At 48.1% G+C, this 14,543-nt stretch overlaps 1 protein-coding gene across 2 annotated transcripts; it reads right to left on the bottom strand.

Moving 5' to 3' along the window:
- Window positions 1-1,908: 1,908 nt before the first annotated feature.
- On the bottom strand, window positions 1,909-11,181 carry CCDC106 (coiled-coil domain containing 106). 2 transcript variants are annotated; one of them, XM_028751714.2, is made up of 7 exons: window positions 11,127-11,181; window positions 8,489-8,564; window positions 7,597-7,699; window positions 7,165-7,287; window positions 6,107-6,283; window positions 5,537-5,737; window positions 1,909-3,758 (listed from the first exon to the last, which is right to left on the bottom strand). In XM_028751714.2, the coding sequence occupies exons 3-7, from the start codon at window positions 7,661-7,663 to the stop codon at window positions 3,346-3,348; spliced, it is 981 nt and encodes a 326-aa protein (XP_028607547.2). In that variant the 5' UTR covers window positions 7,664-7,699; window positions 8,489-8,564; window positions 11,127-11,181; the 3' UTR covers window positions 1,909-3,345. The 2 variants fall into 2 exon arrangements, with proteins under 2 accessions (XP_028607547.2, XP_028607548.2); XM_028751715.2 differs by lacking the exon at window positions 11,127-11,181 and adding an exon at window positions 10,516-10,815.
- Between the last annotated feature and the right edge of the window lie 3,362 nt (window positions 11,182-14,543).

Raw genomic sequence — 14,543 nt, 5'->3', positions numbered from 1 at the left:
GTAGGAGAAAATAACAGAGGCCAAGCAGAGTATATTGAGAAGCAAAAAGGCTAGTAAGCCTGATCTTTAGTAAACTGTTGCAACAGGGTCCCCACTTACCACACGCAGGAGGGAGGAGAACCCTGAACAATGGTGTGCAAGCCTTTATATAGACTTTTGAAATTGCCCACCCTGTAGCCCAAGACCACCCCTCAAAACATCATACATACATTACAGGAGGCGGTCTGCAGCAGAAATCCTGTCCGCCAGGATACCTAATACAGTAATGGTCACTGATTGCATTCCCTGGGCAGTCTGGACATTCTTTTGTGATAGTTAATACTTTAGTTCTTGAATCCATCTCACAGACTCGCCCTATTCATACACAAATATGACCTTAAGACAGGATTTGCAAGCAAAAAGACAATGGGAAGTCTTTTCCCATTTGCTTCCCTTCCTGCAGAGGAATATTTGAGGTCATTGGGAGAGTCAAAATGGCTTCAGGATTGCTCTCCCATACTATTTCCGACACTTGGTTCATATATTTAGATATGTGTGCATTTATGAATATTCTATATATGAGACCTTAAAATTCTTCTAATAATGCCTACGGGGAACTCTTAAAAACAGGACACGAGCACAGCAACAGCAGCAACATTCTCCCACCTAAATGTGGACTCCCAAAGGGAGTAGCCATCAGCTGCATAGTGGATGCACTGTAAAAGGGGGCAGGACATTGTTTTCAAATTCTATGCCATGAGTCATAATTCACCCACAAGGCAGAGGTTAATATTCGCTTCCATTCATACTGCTTTCTTATTCCTGTAGGAGAGATAGGCTCTCAGGTTTTTTTGTTTTACTTTATGCTTTTCACAATTTCAATGACTGCAACACTCATGGCTTGAGATATGACTGGTTTCCCCCTACAATGGCTGGAATACAACCACTTTTTTTTTTTTTAAGTTGGCTGCAACATTTGCCAAAGTATAGGTACACCCATGCCTTTCATGATCTAGATCAGTGGTTACCAGAACCAGGATGTGCATATTCTGGGCTGCGCTCCTCCGTGAGTCAAAGCACCCAAAAACATGTGGCTTTGGGCGCTGCATACTCACACATTTTCGGACAGTTGATGGGTATATGCATGGACCCCAGAGTGGGTTAGGTGGACCCCCTGAGGGGTCTGCGTACCACCATTTGGGAACCACTGTGAAGCTCTCCACACACCCCACTGAGGTTCTTTAACAGCACATTTTCCCTCCTGTTCCTCCAGTGGGGCTTTCATAGGAGAACTCCACACTAACAAAATGCTATGTTCACTAAATATGAAGGAAATCCCTTTTCTGAATCAGGCACCTGTTTTCTCTCCCACTTCCTTTGCTTTCTATTGCATATTTCCCCCCACTTTCCTGAGAGTAGCACCACAGCTTCAAGATAACTTTATCCAATGCTGTGGCAAGGGTATTTCATCGGACAACTTCTCCACGTCATTGACATACATTTATTCCATCATGGAGCCCAAGGCAAAGTATATGTGGTTCTCAGGCAGTCAGCCATCCAGGAACAGACCAGACCCAGACCTGCTTAGCTTCAGTAAAATAGTGCCTTCCTGCATTTTTTAGGCCACACCCTGGGACAGATGTTTCTATGCCAAATTCTACTGTGCCATTTAGTGTACATTTCACAATAATTCTCTCATCCTCACACCAAAACTGAGGGCATGCCATTAATTTTACAAATTGGTAACAAACTGAGTAACACCCAACTTAACTCTGACTCCCAGATAATATACAGCTGAGGATTTGAATCGGTTGCCAACATCCAGCTCTTCATCCCCTTGTTCCAAACCAGGAATATCCTAAACTAGCCACAAATTCACACATTTTTGCAGCAATTATACAAACATGAAAAATTAAAACCACACATTGGTGAGTTTTATTCAAAACGCTTTAATTTAAATCCTCTTAGTAAATTGTTGTTTTTTTACATTTTCCTTTTAAATTATTATTTTTTTAACACAGAGGAAAAAACTGGGTGATAAATTACAGGCACAGTGGAAACAGTCCATTCATTACACTGAATAAAGGGGAGACATCCCAAAGGAGCAGAGAACAAACAAAACCCTTGCTCACACATAAGGTGGCAGCTTGAAGCCACAGAGGTGTTGGAGTGTACACACAGTCTCTGTCTCAATAAGCAAAAAGGAAGTGCAAATGGCTTGCCACCAAACACAGCCCAGCTTCAGAACCTGGAACAGGAAAACATGAGAGAGGGCAGGTGGTGTCCATGGCGGTAAAGAGATGCAAGGAAGCCTTGGGATGTGGGAATTTCTTTGGGAGACTATAGGGAATTATTTAGAGGCAGCCAAATGCTGCAGTTCATTCCTCCAGGCTAAGGACTGTTATAGCAAAAAGGCAACAGGAAGAGAAAAGCTTAAGAAGGTGCCAGTAGCATTGGAAGTAAAAGAAAGGAGAAAGGAAGTGGCCAAAAGGCAAGACCACTGCAGGCTGTTCAGCAATCGCCCTCCAGTTCTAGTCTTGCTTCACAGCAGGCTGGAAAGGGGAGGGGAGCAGTGAGATGGCACGTGAGGTGGGTAAATCCATTGTCTACGCTAACTTCTTAAGGAGACAGACATTGCCTTCAGGGGAAGGCCGAGCCATCTTGAGCATCCCTGCCCCAAGTTCTGGAGCTGTTAAAACAAGCTCGCAAACACACACACCTACGGCAAACACAACTGGCCTCCGAGCAACAAGGCAGGGAAATTTCTGCCAATGTTTATTCAGCCCTTTGGGGCTGCTGACGTGCCACAAATAAGCAGTATGCAGGGGAGTGTTGTGTAAGAAAAAAGTGTCACCTCGTAGCTTATTTGCAAGGCAGCAGACACCGTCTCTGATGAATGCCTTGGCGGTCCTATAGGTGTTACTGTACCTGCACAGCCAGTCTGAAGCAACCTCTCCACCACAGCACTTTACCTATGAATGGGATGTACTCTGTCCCACTAACCTGCTCCCCCGCTACTCCCACCGGGCAGTCATTTTGCCAGTTCTTAAGATGGAAGTAAATGGAGTGAATTTAATCCAGTTCATCTCTCAGTAGCCTTTAACCAGCTGACATATAAACGGGAGCGCCTGGTCAGATGATGCTTCCCAAAGAGATGATTGTGCCAGGATAAAAGCATCCCACTTGCCTTACAAAGGCGGAGCTTGCCTTTAGCACTAGAAACTGTGGGAAAGGGTGAAAGGGGCTGACAAGGAAGACAGAAGAGCCCCAGGGGAGCACAGCAGGAGCTTCCTCAATAACTACGGTAGACGGAAATAGAGACTGGAGGGCTGTCAAAGTGGGTTCAGGCAAAGCCAGGAAGGGGAATCATCGCTTAAAGCAGTCAGCAATGGGCGGAGGGGGCTTGGGCGGGGTAGTGGGCGAGGGTAAGGAATTGCTGGCCGCCAGGCCGGGGGCGTCCGTTTTCCGCTTGAAGCGGTAGGTGATGGGCAGGAGGAGTTTGCTTTTCTTGAGCGCCTGGACCTTCTTGAGAGTCTCATCGTCCAGAGCCATGAAGCATCGGCGGGAATACTCCAGCAGGCGCTCCTTGGACGAGTCAAATTCGCCCACCTCCGCCACCTTTTCAGGGGCCACGATGAGGAGCTCGGCGATGGGCGTGGTCAAGGCCACAGTGTTACGGTCCACACGGTGGTGCTCAAAGGCCCGGCTCATGCTTTGCAGCTTCTGGAAAGTGTACAGGATCTTCTTGTAGCGGCACAGCACCCCATCCACATCTTTGACTGCAGCGGGGGCGGGGGGTTGGGTTCAGAGGAGAGGGCCCCAGCAGCGACCCATAGATAGGAGCGTGGGGGGAAAGAACAAGAGAAAGGGTTGAGGAGGAGAAATGGAGAAGCATGGCCACTCATGAAAACACCCGAGAGTTGCGAGAGGCAGAAATCACAGGAAATGGGAAGGACCAACAGAAGGAGGCAGTGACCCGATGGAAGCCAAAATTTGGGAAGCAGAAATTGAAGGCGGGATAAATTAGAGTCAAATATACCAGCACCAGGGAAGGGGGAAGGGAAGGGAACAGCCCAGGGACCAAGCAAAAAAAAAACCACAGTAAGTAAAACAAGCAGGTAGTGCAGGTGTTGAACATTGAGGAGCAGCATCCAAAGATAAGAAAAGATGCAGAGAGAAAGGATGGAAGGTGAGAGAAAGAAGAGGTGGAGGAGAAAAATGGAAGCAAGTGACCGTGTGTGGCAGGCCAGCCGGTTGGTTTGCAATAGCAGAAAGAGTGGTGGAGGATTAGGACAACGGGAGAGGGGCATGGAGAAATTTGAGAATTGAACAAGAAATGAATAAAAAGAAGGAGAGAACATATTATCGCAGCAATTTATCAAGACTTGATGCTTTTGTGAGGGAAAACCTAGAGGGGTGGGTGAGTCACAGGCCAGCGTTTCAAGAGGCATTCCTGTTTCTCCAAGGGTCAGGATTCCTCTCCTCACCTCCCTTGGGCTGCCAGAGGGAAAGGAGGGGTCAGAAGGCATGCAGGCCCAGCCAGGCGACTAGTCCATGCAGAACTGCTCCCAGGAGGGTCAGCTGGGCCTGGGAGGGGGGACCTAACGCACGGTGCCGTTTCCTCAATTTGAAACACAGAATCCCCATCTCAAGGGATGCTGCCTGAGGTGCTGCAGCTGGCCAGGGCTCCTCCTGCAGCCCTGGTGTCTATGACGAGATTTGTGAGCTGAGGAAACAAAGTTCCCCATGATTTGTCTTGCTGCTGTGACTCAGTGGGCTGGAGTCCCAGAAGCTCCCTTTCTCTTCTTCCTAATATAATTCCTTTGCAGGGAAGGGAGGTATCCCAGGGGCATTTCCCTCCCCTACTTCCCTCTGGTGATGCTTCCGCCTCCATCGTCTTCTTCCCAACCCTGTCACTATGGAGTGAACCACTGGAGGTTACGGCCGCCGCCAATATATGGCTATGGCTACCACTGTTTCTGTCCTGGCCCCTTTCCTCAGCAAAAGTGTCTTCCACTCCTCAGGTGGGTCTCGAACCTTCGTCCCAGATGGGCTGTGAACTTTGTGAGCTTTCCTTCCTCCCCTTTTGAGCACCGCATTCTGAGTCAGTTGTTGAGCATGGGGGCGGGGCTGAATCCATGCCTACAGGGGATGCCTCGGGTCCAGCAATAGCCTGGTCATCGCTGTCTCTGAGCCAGTGGGACTGCTAAATGGGGACACAGTAGTGGCATAATTTCGTGTGTTGGTGGAGGAAATTGTAATGAATTCTTATAGAGAAGGGCATTGGTGATTATATGCTGGAATAAGCTCTGTTCATATCTGTCACCTAGAAGAGCATCTCTTTTCTGTATGGTGATCTATTATTTTAATGTGTAATAGGTTGTGTGTGTTTTTTAAAGAAAGACATTCAAGTCTTAAGATCACCTGTCTCTGCTCACAAAAGGGAGTAAGAGTTTTCCCATTTCTACCATGGAAGGGGGCGGGGACCCTCTCCCTTTAGCTCTGTAGACTAAAACGGTGGTCCCTTACTTTGACACACACACCCCTTGCCACTCACCTCTCTGCCTCTCGCGGACTTTGGGCTTGGCAAAGCGCCGCCTGTTGACCCCTCCTTTCTGCTTCTTGTGCTCCGCAGAGCCTCCTTCCTCAGGGCTGGCACTCATCCAGGAGCCCATACTGTCGTCGTCGGTCACATCCCCGTTCCGGCTGTCAGACACCTCGGACCGCCGTGGGAGCTGCTTGCTGCGGCAGTGCTCATCTAGGGCGGAGGGGAAAGGGCAGGATGCATCAGACAGAGCGAGAGACAGAGGCCCACCATAGACTAGAGTCAAGCTCCTCAAATCAGAGAACCCCCAAAAAACACAGCCCTTGACTCTCTAACACAGGGACCTCCAACTGGAACTCAGTTTAGGCACCTCTCAGGTGTATGCCATTGCCATTCTAAGAACCAGGGAGGGGTTCATGGTGAGTTCTTTTTCTAGAAAAATAGCGCTGCGTCCTACCAAGGTGCCTTGGCTGACATTCCCCTGGCCCTTCCTCCCAAGAGAATCCGAAAGGCCCCCCTCCCAGCAAAGCACCGCCCGCCCACCCACTCAGCCTCCGGAGAACTCGAGAGTTCTCGAGTTACCAGCATCCAGACGGGCGCAGGAGATGAACTTGTCTAGCTGGCAACGCAGGAAGTCCCGTTCTTCCTCCAGGTCCTCAATTCGCTTCTGCAGCCAAGAGTTCCTCTCCAGGGCCATGTGCAGCTGAGTCCTCATGCTGGTCACCAAGGTCAACGAGGGAGCTGGCATCTCCGGTGTCTCTGAGGGCAGCACAGTTACGTCACCGCGGAAGTTCGACTTGCTCACAATTACTTGCTTCCCCACTTCTCTTCAAACACCCAAAGGTCCCGCACCCAACTCTGCCCAAAAACCTTTCCAAACCCTTCTCGCCCTTCCTGTGAGAAGCAAACGAGGCAAGGGAGATTTGCATCTGCCTTATTGAAGCCATAGCTGCCTTTGCATCTAATACAGTGGTACCTCAGGTTACAGACGCTTCAGGTTACAGATGCTTCAGGTTACAAACTCCGCAAACCCAGAAATAGTACTTCGGGTTAAGAACTTTGCTTCAGGATGAGAACAGAAATCACGTGGCGGTGGCATGGCAGCAACAGGAAGCCTCATTAGCTAAAGTGGTACCTCAGGTTAAGAACAGTTTCAGGCTAAAAATGGATCTCCAGAATGAATTAAGTTCTTAACCTAAGGTACCACTGTACTTTGATTTTCAGCAGGAGCAAATTAACACATACAGTAATTGATTTCTCTCCCCACCCCCAGCCATTCTCCTCTAGTCCCATTTGAGTTTCACCTTCTTTAAGAAATTTAAAATGTTTGATTGTAGAAGACAACCGCTGCTGAGCTCTGCAATGAGAACTGGAAAGCAAGCAAGCAGTGCCTACAACAAAATGTTGCAGTGTGGAACCTGCACACACCTACCCTCCACAAACACCACTTTTTCTGCTGTGATTTCTGAAATGGCGGTGCCACTTTCTAGAAGTGCCATAATTGTGGAAGTGACAGCAGGTGCATATTTACCTGAGGAATGGCAAAAAAGTGGGTTCTTTGGGTGCCGAGTCACCCAATGAGACCCAGCACATAGTTAAAGGATATTCATTCATATATTACTGACAGGAATGTTTCTCACCATCAAAATTCTGAGGAGGGCTCAGACCATAATACAACTGTTGCTGAGTCTGAGTCTGCGATTCCATTTGGCGCGGCTCGTCCAAAGGTACGGCTATTTTATAAGCTTCATTGTCTTCCTTCACTGTAAATATCAACAATAGGGGAATTGCGGGGGGAGGAAGGGAAACAAATGTAAGAGCCTAAGAATACTCACCCCCCCCCCCCTTTTGTAAGATCAACAGTCTCAAGGCAGACAAAAATATTACCGGACGTGACTTTGAGCTAAATTCCCATTGAAATCAATGGCACACATGTTCTCATCAACTGAGCTATCCAGGCAGGAACCTAAATCCAATCAATTTGGCCCACTACTAGAAGGGGAGCAGTTTCAACCCTCTGCCACCCTCAGGGCCTTTGAAACCCACCCCTCTCCCATCAGACATACACTGACCTTGCTTTGCTCCCGGTCCGCGACGTCCCCTAGTTGCCCGTTGGTGATGGTGGTTACTTTCAGTCATTGTCCTCCCTCCCCAGGTGGGACGGATGCTGCTAACCTAGAGAGCAGGAGAGGTGATCTAACTGGGCAGATCTGCCTGATATCCTGTCTCCCCTAGATTTTCCTAATGAGTGAACTCCAAAGCAGCCTTCCCTTGTACCCTGGCAAGAATCCCCAGCCAAGGAGCCCCCCTTTTTTGAAAATTTTTGCTCTTTTCAGAGAACATCGAATTACAGTCTTTCAGGTATGTCCTCCCATTCTATAAATGTATAATACCAATAATGCACATTAGCAGCAGGATGGGGGGCAGGGATAAGGTGTAGCTCTTCCTAAAAATAGCTGCGAATTGTAAATTTGAATACCCAGTGCTTTTTTTCTAAAAAAATGGTTAGGGGTACACTAATTTTGACTCAAGAAGATCACCATTTTATAATTCAAATTGGGGAAAATAAATACAGTGAATGGATAAAAGTACGAAGATTCACAAAATGTTTAGGGGTATGTGTACCCAAACTCTTCTTCTTCTTCTTCTGCATTCCCCCAGAAAAAAAGCACTGAGAATACCTGACAACAAACAAAGGTCTACGTCATGATAGGGAGGTGGAGGTTCCCATCCTGCTGGGTGCTGCCTTACCAAATCCCTCCAGAAGCTGTCCCACCCCACCCCAACGATCCATTTTGATAGGTTACCTGGCACGGTAATGACATCAGATGACTGACAGATGGGTGGCCCTGCCCACCTGTCAAAGTTGGCCTTTAGGCTGCAGGGATATAAAGATCTGACTCACCAGGTGAAAAAAGTTCCCAGGTACCCCCTATCTCGTACTGTTTCCAAGAGGATATCTACCTGAGCCAGGGTGACACTCGGGGATCCAAGATCTTCCACACAGCTACCTGCCCACTTAGGAAATGGCTCCAAACACCTGGACAGAGGCAAGACAGGGAAATTAATAGGTTAGGCCAGGAGATCCCACAGCAACAAAAGCAGGCAGGGGCACTGCAGTGGAGCGATGCCCACTATGACATAGGAGGTGATCCCCAAATCAGTTGCTTCCAGCAGTCCTGTAAAGGCACAGGAGTTGTAAGGCCAGCTCTCTTGCTCAGATAAACTTCTTCTCTCTCTCAACCCAGGTGAAACTCATGGATTCCGCTTTCACATGCATGTACATCACATCCCTTGATTACTCAAGCATCCGTCGCCCAGAGTTGCAGTGAAAATTCAGTTTCTGATGGTGCTATATCTGTGATGGCTCTATTCATTTATGCAAGTTACTCCTTGATGTTTCAATCATTGAGTCCTGAGTGCACAGGCTCACACTCGTTCTCCGGTTCTCTAGAATTGGAACAGAGCAAACCATTGAAGGTCATTGCCTCTCCCTCCCCCCCCCCCCCGACTCCCTTTGAAGTATCCAAAAGTGTCAGAGGAGTCCCTGCTCAAGCTCCCGGAAGTGTTATGTGCAACAATCCTTAAGGGGTGGTGGGGATGTGTCTTTAAGAGGGACCCACACACAAACTAGACTTGGACACAAGTACAGAAATTGTTTAGGGCTGGAAACCACATTTTCCTGCAGCTTAGCTATGCCTGCAGAGTTAATGGATTGTATGTGGGTGGCAGTTTGGGGGATGGGGGAGAGATAGAACCCCGCTTCCTTTCAGTTCAGTTCCCATTCTGCCACTAACTTGCACAAATGCACATACACACCTCTCTTGTGCAACCTCAGTCAACAATACAATGCACATTTGTTAATAACAGACCATTATATAGGGATGGGATCCAATCTCTTATCAGATCCAGCCCCCAATATTTCAGCAACTAGACTCTTAACCGGCTCCCAACACTGCAGAATGCATTCTCTATGTACTGCACTGAGGCAGCTTACAATTATTATTTTTAATGCAGTAGAATAACCAATTACTAATAATAAAAAAACAACACTGGATGTTACAATCCTTTCTGTATGTTGATATATTATTGCATTTGCTACAGCATTTTCCCAAATGGATTAAAATGTGCAACTGGCAATACAACCAGTTATCGATAGATAGAAAGATGAATCCATTGCAAGCTGCCTTGAGTTTCATATTTCCATGGAAAGAAGTGGCATAAATATAGAATAGAACCATAGAACTGTAGAGTTGGCAGGGAGTCATCTGGTCCAGCCCCCTGCAATGCTGGAATCCTTTTGCCCAAAGTGGGCAACCCTGAGATTTAAAGTCTCATGTTCTACCAACTGAGTTATATGTTTTAATAAATAAAATAAATGCATTGCTCAGATCCATAGCTACAGGGGCAGTGGGGGGCAGAGAGGTGGCTAACTGGGTTTTTTTTTGCCCCGGGTGAAGCCTCCAGAGGAGCTCCATTGAGGCTCCCAGCCTCTGTGTGTGTGTGTACGCACACGCACATGGGGGTTTGCCAAAGTAGGTCATCAATCCAGGTGGATAAAGCCTAGTTGCTACTTGCAGGCTCCAGTTCTCTATTTCTTGGCTTGGCCACTCCCTCCTTGTCACACAGACTCTAACATGCTTACCTAAAACCCAAAAAGCTCAGCTTCTGGAAAGCAAAATTTGAAGCAAAAGCCAACAAACAAGTAACTCAACCAGTGGAGAGAAGGGAAGTCACAATGTTCTTAGGGGTGCCAGGGAAGCAACCAGGGTGATGTGTCCCTCCTAGCATCCTCTGGGACATTGCAATGCATTTGGGGGCACACCTCTTGAGATCCTGAGGTGCAGCTGTCTCCGGCCGCAAAATATCTTGGTCTGAGCCACCTCTTGGAGTCCTACAGGTGACTATCACCGCCTATCCAGGCCCCACAGTTAACATCAGCATGGCATTTGCCTGCCTTCCCCGCCAGTCATTGACCTTTGCCCACCTACCCGTTTCCTCATTGCCATTACTTGGGTCCTTCAATGATGCCCAGACTTGCTCGCCTTCTCTCCGACTCCAAACCAACTGGCCACAGCAAGGCCTCTCTCTCTCGCCTCCTCCTCCCGTTTCCCTGCATCCTACTAGAATCTCGCTAGTAACCAGATACAAGCTTCTCCCACGCAAACTCCCTACAGCAGGCCGGCTCGAGACGACGTCAAGAAATTGCTTGGGATGGAGGGGGGTCTGTAACCCTCCCTCTCCGCCCCACCCGCTATCCCCCATCAAATCGGGCCTTTGGCAAAAAAAAAAAACCCAGAGCCCACCACTCCAAAATGGCCCCGGCTGCTGCCCTATGATGAAGGATTCCTCCCTCCCCGTCCCCAAATGACGGTGGCGGCGACGCCCGCGCCAAGACTTTGGAGACGCCAAAGGACCCCCGTGCGCCCTTGGCGCTGCGCCCCGAGACTTGGAGAGCATTACGCACGGGATGCCTGGGGGTCCGATCTCCCGAGAACCAGCAGCGGGGGTAGCGATGGGCAAGGATCAAGTCAAGGTGTGTGCAGGGGACCGAGACTATCTCTCACAACCCCCCGCTCCTGCCAGGACACGCAGTTCTTACCTTACTCTTGCAACCGCATCCACGCCGGAGCGTCCCAAACAACAGCTCCGGGCTGCAGCTGAGCAGGGGAGCGTCTGTAAAGTGCAGCAAGAGGAGGTGGCGAGGAAAAGGGAGTAGGAGGAGCGAGACAGCTTTGAAGTGGGAAGGGGGGCGCACGTCGCCGGCTGGAGGCAAAAAAATAATCTAATAATTCACAGCAATCCCTTCGGTCCCGGAGGGCAGGTTTGAACGTCTAAATGAGCCATCACGGATTTAGCAGCACAGATGCACGCTGCGGACGTCTCCTAACAAGCGCAATGCTTTGCACGGGTATCTGTTCGAGCTGCCTAGCTTGCCAGAAACCAAATGAAGCACGTGCACCTGTGAAACAGCCTCCGGGAGAAAATGTTGAGGCTTAGTACAGTGGTACCTCAGGTTACATACGCTTCAGGTTACATACGCTTCAGGTTAAAGACTCCGCTAACCCAGAAATAGTGCTTCAGGTTAAGAACTTTGCTTCAGGATGAGAACAGAAATCGTGCTCTGGCGGCGGTGGCGGCAGCAGGAGGCCCCATTAGCTAAAGTGGTGCTTCAGGTTAAGAACAGTTTCAGGTTAAGTATGGACCTCCAGAACGAATTAAGTACTTAACCTGAGGTACCACTGTAGAGGGAATTGTCTCCACAAGGCCCTCCCAACTCTTCTGGCCCTCTAACCAGCAATCAAACACGCAAATCACAATTGGCCTTGCTTACAAATCCAGTATTTTTTTTCTACCACGTGTAAGCCTCAGAGGTTGCTCAATCTACCATGCTGCCATGGTCCAGCCTTGGAACATGTTAAGTACCAAGGATGACAGGACCTCTAAGCATGTGCCAAGAGCCTTCCCCACACCACAGTCGCTGTTACACATGGGTGTAGCCAGGATTTATGTTAGCGGGGACAGGTTTTATGTGGGGGGCACAGAACCTCAGTTACTTAAGGATTTTTATTTATTTACTTGATTTAGGAGGGCAATTGCCCCTGCCAGCTGCGCCCTTGCTGTTACCCTGTTTTATCTCACATTAATACCCAAAAACTTTGAGCCAGATTTTCAGAAAAGAAAGATGTGACTTGAGGGTAGTGTAGCTTGGTCTAAAATTCAGGTCCTGTGACAGCAAGAGGAGCCTGGGATCTAAGGAGTGATGCCTGGCAAATCAGGGGGCTGGTGGGAAAGTACCTAATGGTACTTGGAAGGCGCATAAGGTGGCATCTAATGGCTGCCAGGGCAGAGCCAGCTGCTGAACATGGTGAGCCATGAAATTGCTAGAGTGATGTAACATTAAAGTGTGTGGACTACATTTTTACAACTACAACTCTTTTTATGAGTGGAATTATGGGCCCATGTTTTACTATACACTCAATTACAAGTTTTTCATCGAGTTCTGGGTCATGAGATCACCATCTCTGCTGTAGGTGATACCCATTCAAATTTCCTGGAGCATTCCCTCCTTCCCTGTCCTTCTATAGTGACCTGTTTGCCACCTGTCTCTTCCTGAATTGAAGGAAGTCTGAGGCCACCTTGAGGTCCACTATAGAAGAAACGTCTGCTGTCAGGGGCACTAATGCCTCTGAATACCAGCTGCTGGAGGAAAGAAAGCACAGGTGGAAAGAGTTGCTCTTGTGCTCAGGTCCTGCTCGTGAGCTTCCCCCAGGCATCTGGTTGGCCACTGTGAGAACAGGATGCTAGACTAGATCGGCCATTGGCGTGATCCATCAGTGCCCTTCTTATGTTCTTTCAAGATATAAAAGGACTAAATAATATCCATAACCTGTGTCTAGCACCTCCTTCCCTCTGATCCATTGATAAAATACAGATCCAGTGCTTGCTAGTACAGAATGTTTTTGTACAAAAACATTCAGTCAAGGCAAAATTCCTCATGATTTTTCCACGTGACTATAAATAACAGAACACATATGTGGATACAGAGGTGACCTGTGATTTGATTGTGCTTTTGAGGGGGATCCCTTGTAAAAAAAATAAAGATGAAGGTCCATAGCAGTCCTGGAAGGCAGTGACTCTATAGTGGTTATGGTTCAGTCAACGAGGAGAGATATGAACTTTGATTTGTTGGTGAGTTGTGGGAGGGTGGCAGGGATCTGTGAGGGAAGAAATGCAATTTCAGTAGGAATTGTTTTGTTGGATCCATTTTCCTCTCTCTCTCTCTCTCTTTCCAGGAAAATGAAGTGACTACCGTAAGTTTCCATTCACATTTTCTATCCTTCCGCTGTCACCCCCTCTCTTCTCCCGCCTTCTGTGATGCTCCATTTTTCTGCTCAGCTGCCAATTTGAGTCCTTGAAAAGCACATGGAGGTGGAACAAGGAAACAGCATCCCTCTTCCAATTTCCTCCTTCACCTCAATGTGCTTTTAAAATGGGGGGGGGCAGGGAAGGAAACCACCCCAGTACAAAGGGGCCGGTGAGAAGGAGGCACAAAGGCTTTGTGGGCTTCATGTTGCCAACCCCAGATGGAACTATCACTTATTTATTATTTATTAAATTTGTATACTGCCCTTCATCCGAAGGTTTTGGGGTGGTTCATAGCATAAAAATATAGAATACGCAATAAAAACAAGAACAAAAATAAAATATATTTTTTTTAAAAAATGACACACACCCCCCCCAACACAGTTAAAAGGATTTGGATACAAGAACATATTTCTTAACTGACCATGAAATGTGGGCCAGTGTCTCCACTGTCACAAGCTAATTGTCACCAAAATCAAGACCAGCAGTTAGACTTTGAGCATAACTATAATTCATCCACTCTCCCCCACAAAAGAAACCATTCAAGCCACAATTGTACCTCTCAACATCTAGGCAGTTGGGTGGGCTGAGTACTTTACCCCATAAAAGGGGGCTTCTAAGCTGGCCCAGCCCAATAAAGAGAAATTTGTGAGAGGGAGGATGAAGAGGTTGGATGGTTGGCATCTGTCTCAAGAGACAATGGAGTGCACATCAAGGGGCGAAGTCAAAAGTGACCTCCCTGGGGAAAAAGCTGGGCAGCGTGTATGGAGGTCCTGGGCTGCCCAGATGACAAGATCATCTCAGCCTCTCTGATGTGGTCCAAAGGAAAGCGGGGCAAGACATTTGGCATCAGCTTGGCTGCCGGAGTTGCTGGAAGGAGCCATACAAGGTGCCATCTAATTGTCTTAGGGTCTCCACTCTGGATTTGTGTAGGGTTTATTTACTCCTTCGGCTTTTCTTCTCCCAGAGATATCCCGCAAGGCAGCGGGGGAAGAGGAGACATGTCATAAAGATGGCTGTGGAAGGATGTTGGGGAGTCTGGAGTGGGGGAGAATGCTGCAACATGCCAGAACAGAGCCTAGAATGTGCAGGAACAGGCATGATTTTAACACTAAAACCCGTAATTAAGATTAAAAATAGGATCCCAATGCCT

This window comes from Podarcis muralis, chromosome 13 (genome assembly GCF_964188315.1).
Source record: "Podarcis muralis chromosome 13, rPodMur119.hap1.1, whole genome shotgun sequence".
In the NCBI taxonomy this organism is placed as follows: domain Eukaryota; kingdom Metazoa; phylum Chordata; class Lepidosauria; order Squamata; family Lacertidae; genus Podarcis; species Podarcis muralis.
Note: the sequence above shows the minus strand (reverse complement) of the source record. Positions and strands in the feature narration are given on the sequence as shown.

Coding starts and splice junctions, on each gene's coding strand:
- CCDC106 (XM_028751714.2), bottom strand. CDS start 7,663: ATGACTGAAAGTAACCACCATCACCAACGGGCAACTAGGGGACGTCGC. Junction 7,288..7,596: donor CGGACCGGGAGCAAAGCAAG/GTCAGTGTATGT, acceptor TGATATTTACAG/TGAAGGAAGACAATGAAGCT. Junction 5,738..6,106: donor CTGCGCCCGTCTGGATGCTG/GTAACTCGAGAA, acceptor CCTCCGCCCTAG/ATGAGCACTGCCGCAGCAAG.